The 20,936-nt window shown below is 34.3% G+C and overlaps 1 protein-coding gene across 1 annotated transcript; it reads left to right on the top strand.

Moving 5' to 3' along the window:
- Window positions 1-438: 438 nt before the first annotated feature.
- On the top strand, window positions 439-9,271 carry LOC130657701 (uncharacterized). The gene is made up of 2 exons (XM_057460710.1): window positions 439-8,180; window positions 8,771-9,271. The coding sequence occupies exon 1, from the start codon at window positions 1,022-1,024 to the stop codon at window positions 7,091-7,093; it is 6,072 nt and encodes a 2,023-aa protein (XP_057316693.1). The 5' UTR covers window positions 439-1,021; the 3' UTR covers window positions 7,094-8,180; window positions 8,771-9,271.
- Window positions 9,272-20,936: the final 11,665 nt, after the last annotated feature.

Here is a 20,936-nt window from a genome sequence, read left to right as displayed (position 1 = left end):
GTGGATTTTTCCACGGGCCATGGACTAGTTATAACAAACACATACACTTTTGATGAATCCTTCATGGTATCAAACAAACAAAAATAGCTGTCTTTTCCACAAATTTTACTAAGTAAATAGTAGTGTCGTATTTTTGATAATAACAATTTCGATTCACCAAAATCCGAAACTAAACCGCTAGAATATAAGAAATTTGCAAGGGATGCAGCGTTTGATATTCGAATTCTTAATTTTATTTAAAGAAATGTTATAATACATAGCGGCATCGAAAAATGCGGGTTTTTAATTAAAACGACGGTAACGACATGCAGTTTGTCGTGAGAAATCTGCTGCTTAGTAAATTTGCGGAGAGATATGTTGAAACTTAATTTTTTGCCAATAAAAATTGAGATGGTTTAACAATGGCAGTAGAAAAACAATACTTAAAAATAAATGACTTTTAATTTTTTGTTTGTTCACGGTTGTAGCGAAGTGGAGATCCGTGTTTCAAATCCAAGCTTCTGTGCGACTACGCTCTTCGCAGTTTTGGGAGTTTAGAACACAGTGTAAGTGACTCACGAAATTTGCTATGCGGAAACCATGGACAGACGCTGAGCTATATTTGAATGCGTCTATTTTACAGAATTTATTTTCATCGAATAGACCATGATTTCTCAAAGAACTACACGACGAAGTCAGATTGACCAAGTCAAATTACAGATTTTTTAGTTTTAAAATTTTCCCTCACAATATATCGTCGAATAATCAGCGGTAATTTACTCAGTGCTTGTTGTTCTTTTCTTTAGCTAGTGCAGCTTTGTGGCACCATAAAAGCTAGTGCAGCTTTGTTGCACCATAAAAGCTAGTGCAGCTTTGTCGCACCATAAAAAGCTAGTGCAGCTTTGTCGCACCATAAAAGCTAGTGCAGCTTTGTTGCACCATAAAAGTACAATTATTATAATTAATATATATGTTATATTATATATAAAAAACTGCTACTGTGCTAGAGGTACATGTGGTGTGAACTGGATTGAAATGTAAGATGTCTCTCCTGAAAATTACTCATGGATCGTTTAATCAATCCCATTCTATGTTCGGCGAAAGTGCTGGAAAACAGTGTGCATGTTGTAGCTTGTATGCAGTTTCTTTTTCAACTAGAGTAAAGTCCCCAGGTAATTGGAATGTTAATGATATTGATTTTATCATTACAGAAGCAGATAAACTATACAAATCTCTCAATAAAAACACATACCTTACGGTACCTGATCTACCAAACAGTGTGCCTATATTTGGATCTAATGTTACAATTACTTATTTAGATAAAGAATATGGTCTTTTAAGTAGCTATTCTATTCCGCGCTTTTTGTCAAATTTGAATAACTCAATTGGAGACGGGTTACTTTTTTTCGTGAAATTTATTTGTGTTGCGATACTCCCTAAAAAGAACTGTGTCTACTTGTTTGATTCTCATAGCAGAAATAACTGCGGTCAGCCAACACCTGATGGTTTTTCTTCTTTAATGAAATTCCAAAGAAAGAGAGATTTAGAAATATACCTTCATACAACCTACATTGATCTAACGACAGTTGATGAGCCATATGAATTACAATACATAAGTATTGATTCAGATGAAGAAGTAAGTCTTTCTCGACTATATTCTAACAAAGTCAATAGAGAAAAGAGTCGTTTACGCATGGCAACGGAAGCCAACAAGGAAAAATGTAAAATAAGACATGCAACTGATACCAACAAGGAGAAAGCTAAAAAGCAGCATGCAACTGAGGAGAATAAGCAAAAAGCTAAAAAACAGCAAGCAACAGAACACAGCAGGGATCAATCTAGAAAACGAAAGGCAACTGTTTCCAATAAGGAGAAAGCAAATACATATAACAATGCTGATGCTAAGCGCAAACAAAAAAGTGCTAAAACAATAAATGATTGCATTTTAAATTTCCAGAAAGCTATTCAGAATGGCCCCTACTATGTCTGCATAGTTTGTAATAGGAGCCTTTACAAGAAAACTGTAAAATTATTTAGCAAAAACAATTATGAAGTAAGTTTATACTATGTGTTTACAGATGTTCTATGCTTTGATTCTCATGCTTACATTTGCATAACTTGCGATAAGTATTTAAAAAAAGCTGAGATACCCCCGCAGGCTGTTTGGAATAAGTTAAATATTGTTGATCTTCCTAATGAAATTCAATGTTTAAACAGACTTGAGCAAATTCTGATTTCAAAAAGAATATTATTTAAAAAAATAGCTGTTATGCCTAAAGGTCAACAACAAAAGATAAAAGGTGCTATTTGCAATGTTCCTATTCAAGTAGAAGCCGTTAATAACTGTCTTCCTCAGGGTATAGATAGTAGTGGTGTATTGTTTGTTAAACTGAAGAGAAAATTGGCTTATCGAGGCCATGTTGTGTTTCAAAGTGTACGTCCTGAGCTTTTAAACGAAGCCCTACAATATTTGAAAAATTTCAATTCCTTTTACTCAGATGTGCTGATAAGAATGGATAATATAACCCAGGAATTTTTAAGTTTATGTGATACAGATGCTATGGTTGACACAAATGAATTTTCAGTAACAGTTGACATTGATGATGACAATTTAGAAGCTGAAAACCCCCTAAGTATGAATTGTGCAAGTAGCGATGAAATGTGTGTTATACCAAATTTCCAAAATCCAGATGATGAGGTTTTAGATATTGCTCCTGGTGAGAATAAACAACCACAATCTTTTTTTTCTGACCAATACTGTGAGGAGCTTGCATTTCCCTTTTTATTTCCCACTGGAAAATTTGGGTATAAGGTTGCTAGACCAGTGTACTTGACAGCGACAAAATATTTCAACCAGCGTTTGTTAAATTTTTCCCAGCGCTTTTCTTCAAATGCTGATTATATATTTTTTGCTCATTATGTAATGCAACAGTCAAATTTGTTTAATCAAATAAATATTGCAACGAAAAAGGTAAAGGGCACAATAACGGCTGGGCAGTTGCAAATTAATTTTCATGAAACAGTTCGTTCTTTTATTTGTGAAGGTCAAGGTTACCAATTTATGAACTCTATTAAAGGAACACCTGCTTATTGGAAACATTTTCTTTACGATGTTTTAGCAATGGTTAAACAGTTAGGATTGCCATCATACTTCCTTACTCTGTCATGTGCAGATTTGAGATGGGATGAACTGGTAGTGATAATAGGAAAATTGAATAACATTGATGTTAGCAGTAACGAATTGGATTATTTTAGACGTTGTAGTATTCTTAATCAAAACCCAGTTTTAACTGCAAGGCACTTTCAATACAGAGTAGAGAATTTCTTTAGAGAAATTTTGCTTCATAAGAGTAGTCCTATTGGCCAAGTAGCTAATTATGCTATTAAAGTCGAATTTCAGTTTAGAGGTTCACCCCACATCCATGCTTTTCTTTGGTTGTTAGATTCACCAACTCTTACAAACGAAACCACAGACAGTTACACATCTTTTGTTGATAATACAATACGCGCAGACCTCCCTGATCCATTAATTGAGCCTGAATTACACAACCTTGTCTCTCAATATCAAATCCACTCTCATTCAAATTCTTGTCGCAAATACAAGAACATTCCATGTCGTTTTAATTATGGACGTTTCTTTACTGATCGAACAGTTATAGCCAGTCCATTACCAGAGAATATGTCTGATTCTGAAAAATTGAGTTTATTATCAGAAAGAACTAAAGTATTAAAGAAAGTCAAATTATTTATCGATGAAAATTTAGACCCTAGTAAGCCTAACTACTTGAGCGACAGCTGCAAGTCCATACCAGAGATTTTATTGGAACTTCACATATCAGAAGTTGACTATTATAGGGTTTTAGCAATATCTCCAAATCAAGACTTTGAAATATACTATCATCGACCACCAAATTCATGTTTTGTAAATAATTACTTTGCAGCAGGACTTTTAGCTTGGAAAGCCAATTTGGACTTGCAGCCTGTGTTCAATTATTATAAAGCAGTGTCATATATGTGTTCTTATTTCTCTAAATCGGAAAATGAGTCATCTCTTGCAATGAAAAAGGCAGCTGAAGAGTCTGAAAATTTAAACTTGCCAGATCGTATGAGAAAATTAGCCTTAGCATTTTTATCACACCGCCAATGTTCATTACAGGAAGCTGTTTATCAGGTATTGCCAGAGTTATGGTTACGTAAATGTTTCCCAGGAATTGTGTTTGCTAATACAAATTTGCCTGATAAAAGATACAGAGTTTGTAAATCTGAAGAAGAATTAGAAGAATTGCCTCCAGATAGTACAGATGTTTTTAAGCGCAATAGTTTAGATCGATACATGGATCGACCCAATGTTACATTTAAGCGTGGTCAATATTATATGATTAACAATTTATGTTTTGCTGAATTTCTTGCGTATTATGTGCTGGACACAAGTAAAAAGCTTGACATAGTAAATGATTATCAACCAGAGGTTCTTTTAGATGATGATGAAATTTGTAATCCCTTATTGCGTTTACCTAAGTCTGTTCCTCTGATGTCTTCCAAAGAAAAATTGAAACGGAGAAATAAAAAGCGTGTTGTCCGTTATCATACTCCTAATCCAGTTAATAAAGCGGAAGAGTATGCCCACCATTTGTTGATGTTATTTTACCCCTTCAGAAAGGAATCTGATTTACTTAGCGAAGTTGGAAATTCTTATGTTGTTAAACTTAATGATCCTGAGGTTCTGAGCATTGTTAATGAGAACAAGGCTAGATTTGAACCATGGGGTGATATGGTAAATAATGTTTTAATGAATGCTGATTTTTCACCTCGAACTGATCAATTTGCGCAACAAGAGAATGACAATGTTGAGGAAAATGTAGTTAGGGATAATGAATATCAAGGTGAACAAGCTCAAGGTTTAAATGCTGCAGCTTCTTCGAATGCAGGGCACACATCAACACAGATTAATTTAATGTCAGATGATAGTATTAATGAATTAATACGTAGTTTAAACGAAAAACAACGTTTTCTTTTTGACGTAATTAATAGATGGGCCCGAAGGCATGTTAAAAATTTATCAGCTGAAGAAGTTACAGAAAATCCTCCTTTGCATTTATTTGTTACAGGTGGTGCAGGAACAGGCAAATCCCATTTGATCAAAACTATAAGTGCATCAGTTTCAAAAACTTTATGTTATAGGTCTTCATGCATTGAAAAACCAAATTTGCTTTTGCTTGCACCGACAGGTGTTGCAGCAGTGAATATCAATGGAACCACAATACATTCAGCTTTAGGAATTTCTGTAGAGTCTCGTGGGTTAACCCTTCACAAGCTTCCAGATAAAAAGAGATGTAAATTAAGGCAAGAGCTATCAGATGTTAAAGGTATCATTATTGATGAAATATCTATGGTATCCAATAAGTTACTGTTGTATGTGCATCAAAGGTTAATAGAAATATTTGGATGTGTTTCTGATTTTTCAAAACCATTTGCTGGCTTAACAATAATTTTAGTGGGTGATTTGCATCAATTACCCCCCGTAATGCAAAAACCAATTTATGCAGAATTCAGCGATGAATTGTATAACATTTATCCACTATGGCGAAACTTTCAGATGTGTGAATTGACTGAAGTTATGAGACAACGGGGTGATACTGTTCTAATTGACCTACTAAATAATGTTAGGCTAGGAACTCTATCTTCACAGGATGAACATCTCATCCGTTCACGATTCATTGATGAAAATAGTAAACACTACCCAATAAATGCATTGCATATTTATGCAGAAAATGAGCCAGCTAGAGTTCATAATGCAAGATTGTTAAATAGTTTAAACAGCGCTTTGATAACAATAGATGCCATTGATCAAGTTCCGAAAGAAGTCCCTTCTCATGTTTATGAAAGAATTCAAAACTTAAGCCAATCAAGAACTGGTGGATTAGCTTTCCAGTTATCTTTAAAGATAGGTGCTAAGGCAATGTTGACATCTAATATTGACATTCCTGATAAGCTAATAAATGGTCAAATTGGTACAATAGTCCATGTTGTAGCGCAAAATGATTCAATTAAAACCATTTATGTTGAATTTGACAATCTAAATGTTGGAACAAGTAAAATACGTTCAGACAGACTTGCACAACAATTAAATGCAGTACCAATTGATCGAGTGACTACCGAAATAAGAACAAACGAGAAAAAACTTTCCTCTCCGGTCATTAAACGTACCCAATTTCCTTTAATGTTATCATGGGCTTGTACTGTACACAAAGTTCAAGGCCTAAGTTTACAAGAGGTTGTCATTAGTTTTAATTTGCTGAAACAGAGATCATTCAATAATGGACAGATGTATGTAGCTCTCAGCCGTGTAACGTCTTTGCAAGGGCTCCACTTAATAGGGGTGTTCAAGTCCAGTGCCATCAATGTTGACGACAAAGCTAAAAAAGAATATCAGTATTTAAGAGAAAATCAAAGTTTAAGTTTTACAACAGATTTGGTGGCAAAGGAATCTGAACATAGCATATTGTCTTTAGTTGTTTGTAATGTAAGATCATTGCGTAAGCATTGCAAAGATTTATCTTGTGATAAAACACTTTCATCTAGTGATATTATTCTCTGCACTGAAACGCAACTGACAAATACTGAAAATTTAACAGATATCATGATTGATGGTTTTAAATTGACGTGTAATAATGATAATGAACACAGATTTTCTAGCTTAGCAATGTATTACAAAAACAAAATTGAATTACTAGATCATTTCAAAATTAATGGTTTTTCTGTTTTAGAAGTTTTAAATAGCCATAATCTTCCATTGAAAATTAAAATATTGTTATTGTACAAAAAAAAAGATATGCTAGTTGGACAATTTTTAGAAACTCTAGGCTACCTTTCTGTGTCTATGAACATTGATATTGTTGTTGGTGATTTTAATCTAAAACCAAATGCACTGCTAGAACAAACGCTTAATGGTTATGAACAGGTTGTTTCAGAACCAACGCATTTAGGGGGGTCGATACTAGATCATGTATACATAAAAAAATCGTTATTAGAACAGTTTCTTGTTTATGTGAGTGTAAAAAGTTTGTTCTTTACTGACCATGAGGCCATTACAATTTCTCTTAGAAATAAATAGATTTACAAGATTCTGGGGGAGGGTGTTGTGGGATGGTGGTTTTGAGTTTAGGTTTTGCACTGACAATTACATAGGGCTTAAAATAACGGGCGGTCGTCACTGCAAAGAAGAGGCTTTTCAGAGCATTTTCAGTCCACAAGATGGCCTCGCCTTTTTGGAAATGCTCTGAAAAGTGAAATGCTCTGAAAAGTCTTTTCTCCACAGTGATGACGTCCTGTTATTTTAATAAGCCCTGAAGTAGTCAAGTAAGGATTCGAAATAAATAAATAATATGATGTGATTGTGGAAATAAGAGTGAGTGTCTGCTCAACACTTTTTGAGACATTGATTTCAAAGCACTTTTTTGTTTTACCACCACCTACAATGAGAGGCTACTTACTTTATATGTGTAGAGATATGCATGGCATTGATAAAAATAATGCTAATGTTGATTTTATTTTGTGATACTGTATAGTTCATTGTAATGTTTATTCTCTTTCTAATTTAAAGTAAGTAATAAGCCTTCTAATTGTTTTTACAATAATTATGTATTTTTCGTTTATAAAACTCTCGATAACTAGAACTCTGAAGGAGTATTTGGGTTATTGAGAGGGAGTTGCACTGTGGGACCATCCATTTAGTACGTACGCATCTAAGTGGGGAGGGGATCTGATAAATGCGTACATCTATTGTTTGAATGACATCACTTCTATTATTTTCTGCGTACTATGGGGGGAGGGTTTTTTTTTGCGTATATACTTTGTGGATGCTCCTTATATTAAATTACTTTTTAGTATATGTATTTGAATGTTATTAGAAAATCTTTGTAGAAATTCTCCAACGATATACAAATCTAATAGACAATTGAAATAATAATAACATTCACTTCGAAATGGCAATAGACTTTTAACTCACGTATCTCAAAGAATTGGATAACGAAACTTAAAACTGAAATCCACTTTGAAATAAATGTTGCTGGTTTTCAAATTGAAACTGTTGAAATTGTCAAATTGAAAGTGCTGTTTCGAATTAAAAGATTTTGTTATATGGATATACCTACACAATGTTGTCATTGGATAACCATACCTTACACAAAGCAATGTTTCCTGTAAGTACCATATACTTCACCAATTCGCGAAATATAAAAAATCCCAAAATTTCGATTCACAAAATTTTTTCTCCCAACAATTTATTCCTTTAAAATACCACATTTTTGTCAAAAAGTTGATTTTGGAAAATACTTTTAATGCAATGGCTTTGAAAACAATGAAAATTTTGAAAAAGCTGTTTCCGTTCTTAATATAGCTTAGTTTAAAGTTTATGTAGTTTGCAAAATACAGGTATGTATTTTGTATAGGTTATAAAAAAATTTGTAATGACACCCATTTTCTTAATAAATTATTATAAAGCCAAGACAAAAAGCTAGTGAACGAATTATATAAAATTTCGGCAGATTACGATGTTTCAATCAGAAGTTATAGCCCTGTCAGCCCAGAGAACTTGGGAACAAAAACAGCTTTTTCAAAAGCCTATATGAACCCATTGTTTTCAATTTGGAATCCCTCAAATCTTTATTATTTGCTTCTTTTGTTTATATCTCACCCCCGGATATGCGTATATGCGTATATATTCTCTTTTTCTCGTTTGTTGAATAATTTATCAAAATAAGTTTAAAAACGATTGCTTTTACTTTTTTAGAGTTAAAGATATGATTAATCAATAATACAAAAACAAGTATTCCAGCTCTGTGTGATAGCTAAACGAAGCCACCATCTTCATAATTCTACCTGCCAAGTGGTTTGTGTATTGTTTCATTGATACCTGGTGAAGAAGGTCTATGTGATATTTATTATAGTAGAAGATGTCATTAAGACGACAACGCTTCGTTTTATTTCGTGAGTTGATGAAAAGAGAAATTTACCGCAGCAATTTTATACAAAATAAACGTACTCGGGAGTAAAATATAAAGCATACACTACTTCCATATAATCTATTTACTGGAAATCAGACTGTTTTGTCCGGCAATTTTTCCTATGCCAAATTCAATTAAAGCTCAAGGAAATGCAAGAGAAAGGAATCGGCAAGGAGTCTGTTCTCACTGTTTTATTTTCATGTTTAAATTTTATTCTTACGAAAACCTATGAACAATTGTAATTGCGTTTTCTTTTGTTAAATCTATGAAAGCTAAAATCCGCACAACACGTGTTTTGATCCCTTCACCTGATTTGATGTAGATAATGACAGTTGCCATAAATACCCTAGAATCATGGATAGACGCCAGTGTCTGTATGCGGATAAGGCGTTTGGAATTAGAATTAGAATTCACCTGTAAGATTAATATATTAGATCGTTTATATTCACGAATAATCGATTCTACTCTATGCATTCAAAAAAATAATTTAGCCTTGCCTTGCGATTACTAATATTCTTTTTCCATAAAAAGGCTAAGTGTTGAGTAACTTGTAGAAAGATCATAAAATAGCTGCTCAAAGTCAGAACGTTGGAGGGTGTTTTTGTTATGGCTTTATTGAGGAAAATTTGATTGGCTTATTTTAAAATTAATATTTTTCGGGATTAATTTAGTGGCGAATTTATATTTGCGACTGCCAGCCATTCCAGACTGTACTTTACGGATCTTATTTCAGCGATTTGGGGGCAAAACCGGAACAATTTAATGTCCGCTAAAACTTATGCCCTTAAGATAAGATAATAATACTCATGTCACTAAAGAACTCTGGAAAGCTATTATGAAACGGGATGCCTCGCAATGGATTGATTTCAGACACAATACAATAATATTCCTAGTCAAAGATTTCCGTCTCTCCCATACGCATGGATATAAAGCTGGTTCTTCGCGCGAGACAAAAAAATCCTGGGAGCTAGAGGCAGGTTTAATAATACTTTAATGAGATAAAATTTCGCGGTAATTAAATTTCATTGAGATTTTGGCTTTATTCGGCAAATTACGCGAAATTTTATCCTTTCAAAAATTCAAGAAGAAGGGACCATCTGCGAAATTTAGCGTTACCAAAGTTTTAATTTGCTGTACGATCTAAAAAGATAGCGTTATTTCATTGGAAAACAACAAACAGGGCTTTTCGAATGAGAAAAAATGCTACTAAAGTAAAACTTCATAAAACGCGAAATTAAATCCCTGCGAAATATTTATGGATAATTTATCCGCGAAATTAAATCCCCGCGAAATATTTAAATTTCGCAGAAGAGTTCATCCGCGAAGTTTTATCCCATTAAAGACCAACCTCTTCCCCAGGGCTTTTTCTCTCGAAATTTCACTCGTTATCTACAGTCTCGCCCTTGTTTTCCGCTGGGCCATCTCAGGGCGTGGTTCCGCAGTCACATAACTATAACAGGGTGTTACTTATGTAATTAGATATTTGCACTGATCAATTCTTTACGAAAAAAAAATACTGTTTTACAAAAAAATGTCATCAGAAAGTTATTTAATTATTTAATTCTCATTCCATTTTTATAAAATCAGGCTATGGATATTCGTTTTTTTAAAAACATTTCTCCATACCTTCTCACAGTGCCCCCTTCATTGCATTCTCTACCCCCCACGACGAAGTAGCCAGATTGCTGGCTCTGTGCCACGTTTTTACCCTTTCAAAAATGGACTCCAGCAAGAAGAGCAGTCAAAGTGGGAAAAGAGGGGCAAAAGACTCCTCCTCCAGTAGTAAAGACTCCTCCTCCAGTAGTAAAGACTCCTCCTCCAGTAGTAAAGACTCCTCCTCGAGTAGTTCGAGCGACGGTACGTTTAATCTTTTTTGATTTTATTATAAATTTCCCATATTACAAGACTATTGTCTTTACCAAAAAAAACCTGTTCAAATTACCTCACGCCACCACCCACGTGTTTTGTTGCTCCACACGAGTTCTTACGTATGTCATTACTACTTTTTTAGTTTATTTCTGATAGATTTTAGCTGCTTAGTTTTTACCTTGCTTCGCATGTTTTTTTTCCTAAGAATCTGCTTTGGCCACCATCAAAAATATGTTATGTTCGCGTCCTGAAGACCCGGCAAAAATGAGTCGGTCGGTCGGTCGGGCGTATTTTTTCCCGGGATTTTCAGATGGGGGAAAAATTCGTTCCCAGGGCCAAAAAACAGTATAGCGCCACTCGACAGACCCTTTTTTCGCCGCCCTGTCTGTAAACTTGCCATGAGTACCCTAAAGATATTAATTTTTACGGGAATTAATTTTCGCGAGTTTTTGTCAATTTTGGGAAAATTAGTTCTCACAAATTTTTTTTTTCAAATATATATCGTTTGGATCAAAAAGTTTTTTCTGGGTTTTTTCCGACTTACCGACTCGGGTTTTTATTGCCAAAAGTGAGTCGGTCGGAGGACGCGAACATAACATATTTTTGATGGCGGCCTTTTAGAAAACTTTGCAAAAACAAAAACTTAAGCAAGGGGGTTTAAGGACATGTTAATTTCCTGGGATGAGGTATATTATAAAAGGTATTAGTAAAAATAAGCTTGACTTTTTCCCAAATTTGGAACCAGTGAATCAGTTACCTTTTTCTTCTTAAATTCAGGTGCCTTGACATGTTACCTCCATGATCTCAGTCCAGTCAAAAGGGCAAGAAATAGCAGTGTTGGTTATTACAATTTCACTGTCCAAACTGATGAAACTGTTCACCGTGGTGTGTCATTTCGAATGGATTTGAGGGATAAGATAGAAAAAGCAGCTGAATCGAAGAGTCCCGTAAAGTTGGTTAATTATAAACGCAAAGCGAACTGGAAAGATAACAGCCTCCAGGACATTGAAGTCAATAGAAACACCAGATTGGAGGAGTGTAAAGCTGGTTTCGCTCACAAAAACATCAAAAAGGATGTTGCCAAACGTCAAAAAATCAAAACTGTGCTTGATAGTGGTTATGATAAACAGATGGTTACTATAATAGGATATATTGACATTGATAATGTGGCTATTTCAACTATGGATTCGTCTGCAAAAAGAACTGATACATTCGTTAACGATGACAGTGGGATTGTTTTGGTTTCCTTTTGGAATGAAATCGCAAATCAGCTGAGCACGAGTGGTACCTATGAATTACAAAATCTTTCCGTACGGGAGTTAAATTCAACCCCTGTTGAAACTGTTCTCACTACAACCAGCGAATCATTGATCTTGCCCTGGACGAAAGGTAATGCAATAAAACAATCGTCTCCACCATATCAGCTAAAGAAGTCCTTGCATTTTCCCATAAAAAGTGTTTCAATCAGCCAGAAGGTATATAAATGTCCTCGGTGTTTTACTCAAATTGAAGAATCTACGCTTGGACAAGATTTTTTTCGTTGCGCCAAATGTAAAAATAGTACAAAATTTTCTTCGTTGTCATCAAATGTTACGATCCAGTTAATAACGAATGAAGGACAAGAAGTGGTTATGTATAGCACTCAGCTTAACCAATATCTCCTAGCGAAAAGGGAAAGTGTTGAAGTTGACGATGAAGACCAAGTATGCAAGGTTTTGCTGTTGGATGAAAAATCTGTGATTTCTGTTAATCACCGTAATGTTGTCATTGACTTCTAAACTTTAAATATAAACATTGCTTTTAAATTTCGATGCACTGCAAGCTTTGAAATTAACTATTGTACACCACATATATGTAGTACATTCTGTATAGTTGATAGATATGAACTGGAAGTTATAGATACACAGAAAGATCAGTTATTTCAAGTCTTGCAGTGCATATGCATGTTACTGGTTAGCATTGCATTTTGTTACATTTTGTTACTTTTTTTTTCTGTTCATACATATGAACAAGCCTGCAGAAAGTTCAGTCCTTCATGGTTGATGTCTGACGAATATTCAAGGCTTGTTCATAATGTATATAACTATAGTTTCACGACTTGCTTTGTTTTGTTTACTCCTTGCACCTGTGATTGAGTGTACTTTTTCTGTATATAGTTTCCAGCCCAGACAAGTGATGTCTAACAGTTATTTCAAGGCTTATTTAAAGTAGTAAATGTGGAGCAGTAACTAACAAACAAAGTAACAAGACATGCTTTTGGCTTGCTTTGTATTAAGCCGTGAATATATTTGTTTTATGCTATACATATATACTAGTTATATAAGTGAAATAATCATCAATCATCACTGTTGGGGAGAGATTTTTCGAAGCATTTTTATCCTCCATATTTGGCTGGAAATTTCTCCTCAGTGATTATCAACAGTTATTTCAAGCCATCCATCTTTTTGGCATATTTTCTGTATATAACCTTCAGCTGTAAAGCATTTTCTTGACAAAAACAGCTATATTTTTACTAGAAGTCATAATTCTAAACCCTATACAAATTTGACTGTTCCAGTCTAGCTCCAACAAGTCAGTCTGTAAATTTAAAACCCGATTTTCCCGGTTTTGATAGTTCGGCAAAACCTCTGAATCACGTCTGGGCTTTTAGATGTCACAATGCTAACGCCTATACAAAATTGGTTGTCCTGGTCTGGCTCTAACATAAGTCGGTCCGTAAATTTAAAACTGGATTTGATAGCCACGCCCGGGGCTTTTATTTATCACACACAATTGCTCGGGCAAATCTTACCCAGGTCATCTATGACGTTTTTCAAAATTTAATCCAAATGTCCAAAAATGGTCACACGCACGATAAACACTTCTGCAGCCTTATTGTGCGCATGACCATTTTTGGACAAGTGCACTAACTTTTTGCGAATGCACAAATTAAATTTTTGCCGTGTTTTGCTCAGATTAAATTTCGGCGGATCTGGATATTTTGGAAGTTTGCGTGAATTCGTTTTCGCGAATATGTGCAATGCATTATCACTTGCGTAGGCACATAAGTTCAAAATTTTTCGACACACTGCGATTTTGGTGAAAAATTATACCAAATGCTGAACGGGCCAAAGAAGATCATGTGCGTGCTGCAACCGTGTTCGCGCCATAAGGCTCTTGTTTAAATTTCTATCCTACTCACGTTCTCCATTCAGTAAAAACTCTTGCAAGAAGAAAAATTCAGGAATGAGTTCTTTCACATCTGTGTTACTAACAAATGATGATAGCTTCCACGTGGTGGCCATTGAATGAAAGGTGCGGTCGGGAATATCGAACTGATTATCTGTAAATACAAAGGCCGGGTAAAAGTAAATTTCTGTAAGGATTGTTGACAGCAAAAATAACGTGGCAAGGATTGTATGGCATGTTACTAACACTAATTTCGATGCATCGAAACATAATACTAAGCAGACATTGACCAACACATAAAAACCAGGTCGAACCTGGTTTTTATGTGGAGGTCGAAATTAGCACTGCGAAAAGAAGAAAAAAATTGACTAGCAACAAACCTACCTTGGTATTTGAGAAACATGCTTGTGAAAGGAGGTAAACGAACAAGGAAGTGAAGAACAGTACCACTGTTGGAATAATGTGAACTGTAGTGATAGGGAGGGGTAGCGTTTTCAGGATCTGTTAATTTACGATACTCATATTCAGCTTTCAAGTACTACAAATCAGAAAATAATCCAATGAATTAAATTGTAATAAGACTAGTAGAAACAATAAATGGTTGTACATTTCATTTTTCAAAACACACGGTTTTCACATGTAGCTATGGCGCTAGTTATCTGGAAAACGTAAAAATAGATGCAACGGGGAAAACAGGTATCCACTTCCACTGACGTTAACATTAAAGACTTATTTTGTGTTTTTTTAGTGGAATTTTACCCACAAACAAGTTTGGTCTCACCCAGCAAAGCGAATATGCCACCAAAATGGGACGGGATATGACCTGCTGTACAATTTGTCGCCTCGACAAGGTATTTATATAGAAAGGGGGGTTATCTCTCACCTCGTCCCGCTTTAAAAGTAAACAGTCTCATTCCACCTAAAAAAGCCCATCCCGGATTTTCACTTTTTATATAAAGAGATCCTACAAAAGAAACAGGAAACTCACGTCATATGTTTCAATGTATCTTTCTTCCTTTCCCTTATCTTGACACGCTATCGGTTTTAGGAGATTTCTAAATTGACAATATTGTTATTAATACAAAACAGATTCCTTAATAACAAAGCCAAAGCTTGTTCGTTTTCAGTAAAATTTCTAGGTGACCTGTCAATCTTAATATTTATTTTCCCCTGACTTTTTCTAAAAGAGTAAGGAAACTTTTCCTGACTTGTGTATATAGAATTGCTTAGATAGTTGACAGTTGAGATTCACTCAACAAAATTGCCTTACTTTAGTTGACTTTTAAAAGATTTACCAATTCCCTGACACCTTACCTGTATGAAGAAGCTTCGTGCAAATTTAACACGTCACTTTCGTAATCGGCCAGGATGAAAGGGAATACTGGATACTGCATCAAATCATTAAACGACCTCCCAGCTTTTTTATTCAACTCCATCAAATATTCGAAATTCGAAACTTTACCTTCTCTCCACCTAAGAAAACATTACAACTTCTATTCAATCAAACAACCATAATTTTACAATCAATTCAAAGTTTATCAATTTTTTTGCTATTTTAAAGTAAACTTTGTTATATTTGATCCCTGTCTTGGAAATGTTTTTCTTACGCGAGCTTTATAAGTTTATTCGAAACCATTATGCATTCTTCACTAGTACTTATAGTCTATATGCAAAAAATTAACTCAACGCCCATCAAACATGGATGGCATATTGTGAGATTTTCCTTATAGCTATTATAATACCCCTGTTATTTCCAGTGACCTGGTTCGAAGTCAAAGGATTATTTCACAGCGTTGATAAAAGTGCAAATGAATCTTTTTTTAATAAAACTTAATTAAAAAGACCGATAACACCTTTCCCGGATATCTGGTACGTCGTTGCACACAAATAGAGCTTTTAATGCACCAGCAAAGCCTTTTAAAAAAAGTTTTGTTATCCCTTGGAAGCCTCGAAAGCTTTGTTATAAGAGCTGTGGTGGAATATATATTTTTTAATTTTGATTCTTCTTTAATTTATTTAAATTAAATATAAAAAGAAAACCACTCCGTCCCAAACATTATTTAACTACTTAGGGACAAACGCAAAAAAAAATGTTTAGTCATTGTTTACATGGGTAAGTATTTTATTTTATTTATATAATTTATGGTATTATCATTTCTTGGTCCAAATTATTTATTAAATGTTGGTGAATATTTTTCATTTATTTATTTATTATTTTGTTTGGGGGAGGGGGTGTTTAAATCTAGTGTTAAGTCCCCATAATTAAACATTTAAAGACACTGCGAGACCACACAGAGAATCTTATTCAGCCTCTTCAAAATTCTAACTATTTTAAATATAAAAAACTGGTCTTTATTATTATTTAGAATTTTGCCTAACACAATATTTCATTTATAAGAACTATTAAGTAATTCGTAACATTTATACATTTGTTAACTTCTACACAGCTCATAACATCAGAGTTAAAAAACATCAAATTTTCGTTAAATGTTCTGTTATTTTAAATCAAATTTGGAAAAAAAAGCAGTCAACATCAAACGCAATTTCAATTAGATTACACACAAACATGAAAATCAGCATATATACGGTTAATTAATTTCTTACATAGATTTAATAGCTTCGCGTAAACACGTATTGAAAACACGAAAACGAAATCTCTTTTATAGAAGTGATGTATTTTCTAATTTAAATTTTGAGACCAGATATAATTAATGAGAAACGCTGATAGTAAAATTTTGCACTATCCCATTTCAAAGGTTTTTAGACGAGGGTTAGGCTTAGGAATAAGGTCAGGGTATATGGGGAAGAGGGTTAGGTTATAGGGATATGAGGGTTAGGGTATAGGGATATGAGGGTTAGGGTATAGGGATATGAGGGTTAGGGTATAGGGATATGAGGGTTAGGTTATAGGAATAAGAAGGTTAGGGTATAGGGATATGAGGGTTAGGTTATAGGGATAGGAAGGTTAGGGTATAGGGACATGAGTGTTAGGGTATAGGGATAAGAAGGTTAGGGTATAGGGACATGAGTGTTAGGTTATAGGGATATGAGGGTTAGGGTATAGGGATATGAGAGTTAGGTTATAGGGATAAGAAGGTTAGGGTATAGGGATATGAGGGTTAGGTTATAGGGATAAGAAGGTTAGGGTATAGGGACATAGGTGTTAGGGTATAGGGATATGAGGGTTAGGGTATAGGGATATAAGAGTTAGGTTATATGGATAAGAAGGTTAGGGTATAGGGATATGAGGGTTAGGGTAAAGGGATATGAGGGTTAGGGTATATGGACAAGAAGGTTAGGGTATAGGGATATGAGGGTTAGGATTAGAGATATGAGGGTTAGGAAGGGAAAGAGAGGAGGTGATTAACATCAAACTGAGTCGGCACCACATAAACAATTTATTTTAATAAAGAAATAAAATGCTTTATGTATGAACAATAAAATTAATTATCCACATCAAAAAAACTTTTTTTTAGCAGTTGCTTTATAATAAATTCTCTGATAAAGAAAAAAAATGTAAATCCAATGAAATTGAAAGTTTGATCTAATCTATCTGGTTAGTGGTAGTGTGGGCTTACATGAAGTCATAGGCAACAAAACATTGTTATAAATAATCGGAATTATCAAATATTTTTAGCATTAATACAACTTTCATAAAATCGGACTAAATAAAGAAATGTTTTTTTCGATTTAATGGATTGACTTTATAATACGATCTAAGTTGGCTAGGATAAAATTTCAATCTTCAATCGCCAAAATAACATCTTTCTTAATTAATCCTTAAAACCGCTAGTACATAAGAAATTTATATCCAAATACAACACGCTTTCAAGTTCTTTTTAATTATGGCTTGCTCGGATCACGTGTAATGTAGACTAATTACTCCTGCATGAACTATGAATGTCAACAGTTGTAACCATTAACGAAGAATTTAAACCTTCTAATCAAAAGGCTGGACCAATAGATCTCGAAGAAGAGCTGTCCTTAAAAATTTTGCAGGTTTATAACTTCCACTCTTGTTTTACGCACACAACCAAGCACAGTTTCAGTTGTAATCACTTCCTAACTCATGTGGTCTCTGTAATATACCAAGCTGGACAATTTTTTTGGATTTTCGATTAAACGAATTTAAAATGGAGTAAATCTTATGTGCATGTATCACAACCAACTGGCATGAGTTAATCAGCGAGATGACCAACATGTTTAGGAAGGTCTTATACATACTCTCAGTGTAACTATAGTAGACAGGTACTTTTAACAACAACAAGATTACTGTTATAAACATTGAAAAGCCAATGTACTTCGTATCGTTGAAATATTTCGGTAATTTTCTTGCTCGAAATCCTTGAATGACACAAAATACAGAGAGAAGGAGTATGTATGTGAGTTGAACATCGAGATGAAGATCTGTGTTACATTTTACATCTTTGATATATGTATGACGATTCACGTCTACTATCACTTTAGGCTTTGTCACCATGAAGAAAGTTGCAGACAGAATAACTTGCAACGCAACAAGCAGAAATAATATAAGTAACTCGATAGCTTCTGTCATGAAAATATTTTCTCTAGTCAGCTTTTGGTTAGCTTGAAATGCATACAGTAGCTGTTGTGTCTTCTTCAGAGTTATTGCAGTCGTGGTTGTCAATAGGAACCCTGTAACAGTTGGTCGTGCAACACAAACTACCAGGGTCGGTCGTCCGATAAACAACAAGGGTAAAACGATAAACAGAATCATATGAAATCCCAGATGAGAAATGGATGATGCAACGTAAGATGCTCTTGCAATTGGTGAGTTTTTCTTGGATATGAACACATATAATGCAAAGCCGTTAAAAGCCAACCCAATTGCTATAACGCATAAGACAATAATGGCGGATCTGTTTTTCATTGAAAAAAACTGTTCTTCATAAGGGTCAAAACATGATGTCCTCGCATCATTGGGAATTGTGTCATTTGGGCATTTAGTACACAAGTGCTGTCCTGAGTTGTTTTTAAAGTAATTTACTGAACATTTGACACAATGCCATTCATAATTTTTTCTCCAACTGGCAGTGGTAAACACTTCGTGAACAGGTTGGAATCCAGGTGGACAAGACGGGACAACACATCTATACAATGACTCATTTGGTGCATATACAAATGGAATATCTTCTATCGGGCGAAGTTTATTCGTTCTCATGTCAATTTTTTTAATTCTTGTTGAAGCTAGTAGATTAATGAAATCTCTCAGTTCGGAAAGACTGTACTTGTACCTAGCAAATTTCAGTTGAGGTTGAGACCACCATAAAACCATCAAAAGTGCTTCCACATATTCATCTGTTTCGGTGACTTTAATATCAAACATTTTAAAAGCTTGTGAGTTTGTTAAATTGACACCATACGCTGCAGAGAAATTTTTAATCCATGGATCGTTTACGATTCGGTTGTAAGTGTTTGCTTTTAACTTTGTTTTGATTCTACTGTAAGAAAAATAAGAATTCAAGTATTGGAATGAATATATAGGATGGAAAATAAAGAACATATCCTTGGTGGTTAACGAACTCACATTTACACCAATGCTGTTGGTAAACATCTCACTTGAATACCAATACCAATATTTATCATAGATCTTTAGCAAGTCAACTAACTGAATCAGCGAATCTCTGTCATCTTTATTCGTCCACACAATCACTATGCCTGTATTATTTGAATCTTTTATAACTTGCATTATCACATGCAGGCTTGTTTTATTCTTGGCATCACCAGACATTTGAACAACACAAAGACTTGGATCATTAATCAGTAAATTCCATAAACTGGACTGATGAAGCTTTGTTAGATTGTTTTGGTGGTGTTGAAAATTTATCAAAGCTATTTTATCTCTTCCGTGCTTTCTAATGCGATCTTTCATTTCATATACTTCCTTATGAATTAACTCAAAGCTGGAGTAAAAATGTTCATGACTTTCTTTTGCATATGGAATAAGTACTTTTTGAGCAAATGCAAAGTAAGGTATTGGCTCAATGACAAGGAGATCAGCAGCTTGCTTGGTTAAACTTGCAGACATGTAGGAAACAACTGCAATGATGTTGGATGAGTAAGGCAAGCATACACAAACCTTACAAGATGTGCTTGAGTTTAACGTCATATTTTTCTGTGCAGGTTTAAACTTCTTTCCAAGAAACATTCCAACAAGGATGTCCTCCAACACAGTTGCATTGCCACACACATCGTAGGATATGAAACCGATAGTATCTCTTCCTCGTACAAACTCCTGTCGCCCAATTAAATATCTCAGCTTTAAATGCAATCTTATTGCGTTGATGTCAATTGAAGCATTGCTCAAATTCATTGAAAAAAGTCCAAGAATGTAATATTTTCCAGGCTTTGTTACATATTTCTTTAAGCTGCAGTCAGACACACAAGATTGAATGAAGCAGAAAAGAAGAACTATCACGGAAAATTTGAAATATACCATAACTGATTGTAAAGTATTCTTACAAATCTCACTTTATCACCAGTTTTTCCAAAATATTTACCATTGATGTAAAACATTTAAACCCTTATTTAAAACAAACAAATCAACAGAAGCTGTATTATTACGTATATCAACTTTCATATTTACGCAATACAATAAAATAAAACACAAAAAAAACAGCTGTTTTAATATCTTCAGCAAGATTGTTGATTCAGGCAAGATAGAATCTAATTATTTAAGTCAAGGTATCACTTATGTAACACAAATTTCGTTTATCATGCATGTTATCACATTTTTTGTGAAAACTATTCAAGTTTGTTTGTTACATAAAATCAAATTGATATGTAATGCAAAAATTTTCTTTGAAGAGAACAATACTGACACAACAGAGAAAAAAAATCAGAAAAATAATAACACTGCAATAATTTTAGGAGATCTGTAAAATAAAAAGGAGG

This window comes from Hydractinia symbiolongicarpus, chromosome 9, assembly GCF_029227915.1.
Source record: "Hydractinia symbiolongicarpus strain clone_291-10 chromosome 9, HSymV2.1, whole genome shotgun sequence".
Taxonomy (NCBI): domain Eukaryota; kingdom Metazoa; phylum Cnidaria; class Hydrozoa; order Anthoathecata; family Hydractiniidae; genus Hydractinia; species Hydractinia symbiolongicarpus.
This window is presented reverse-complemented; position numbering and strand designations above follow the sequence as displayed.

What these genes read in the sequence shown, in the direction of transcription:
- LOC130657701 (XM_057460710.1), top strand. Translation starts at nt 1,022, where the DNA reads ATGTCTCTCCTGAAAATTACTCATGGATCGTTTAATCAATCCCATTCT.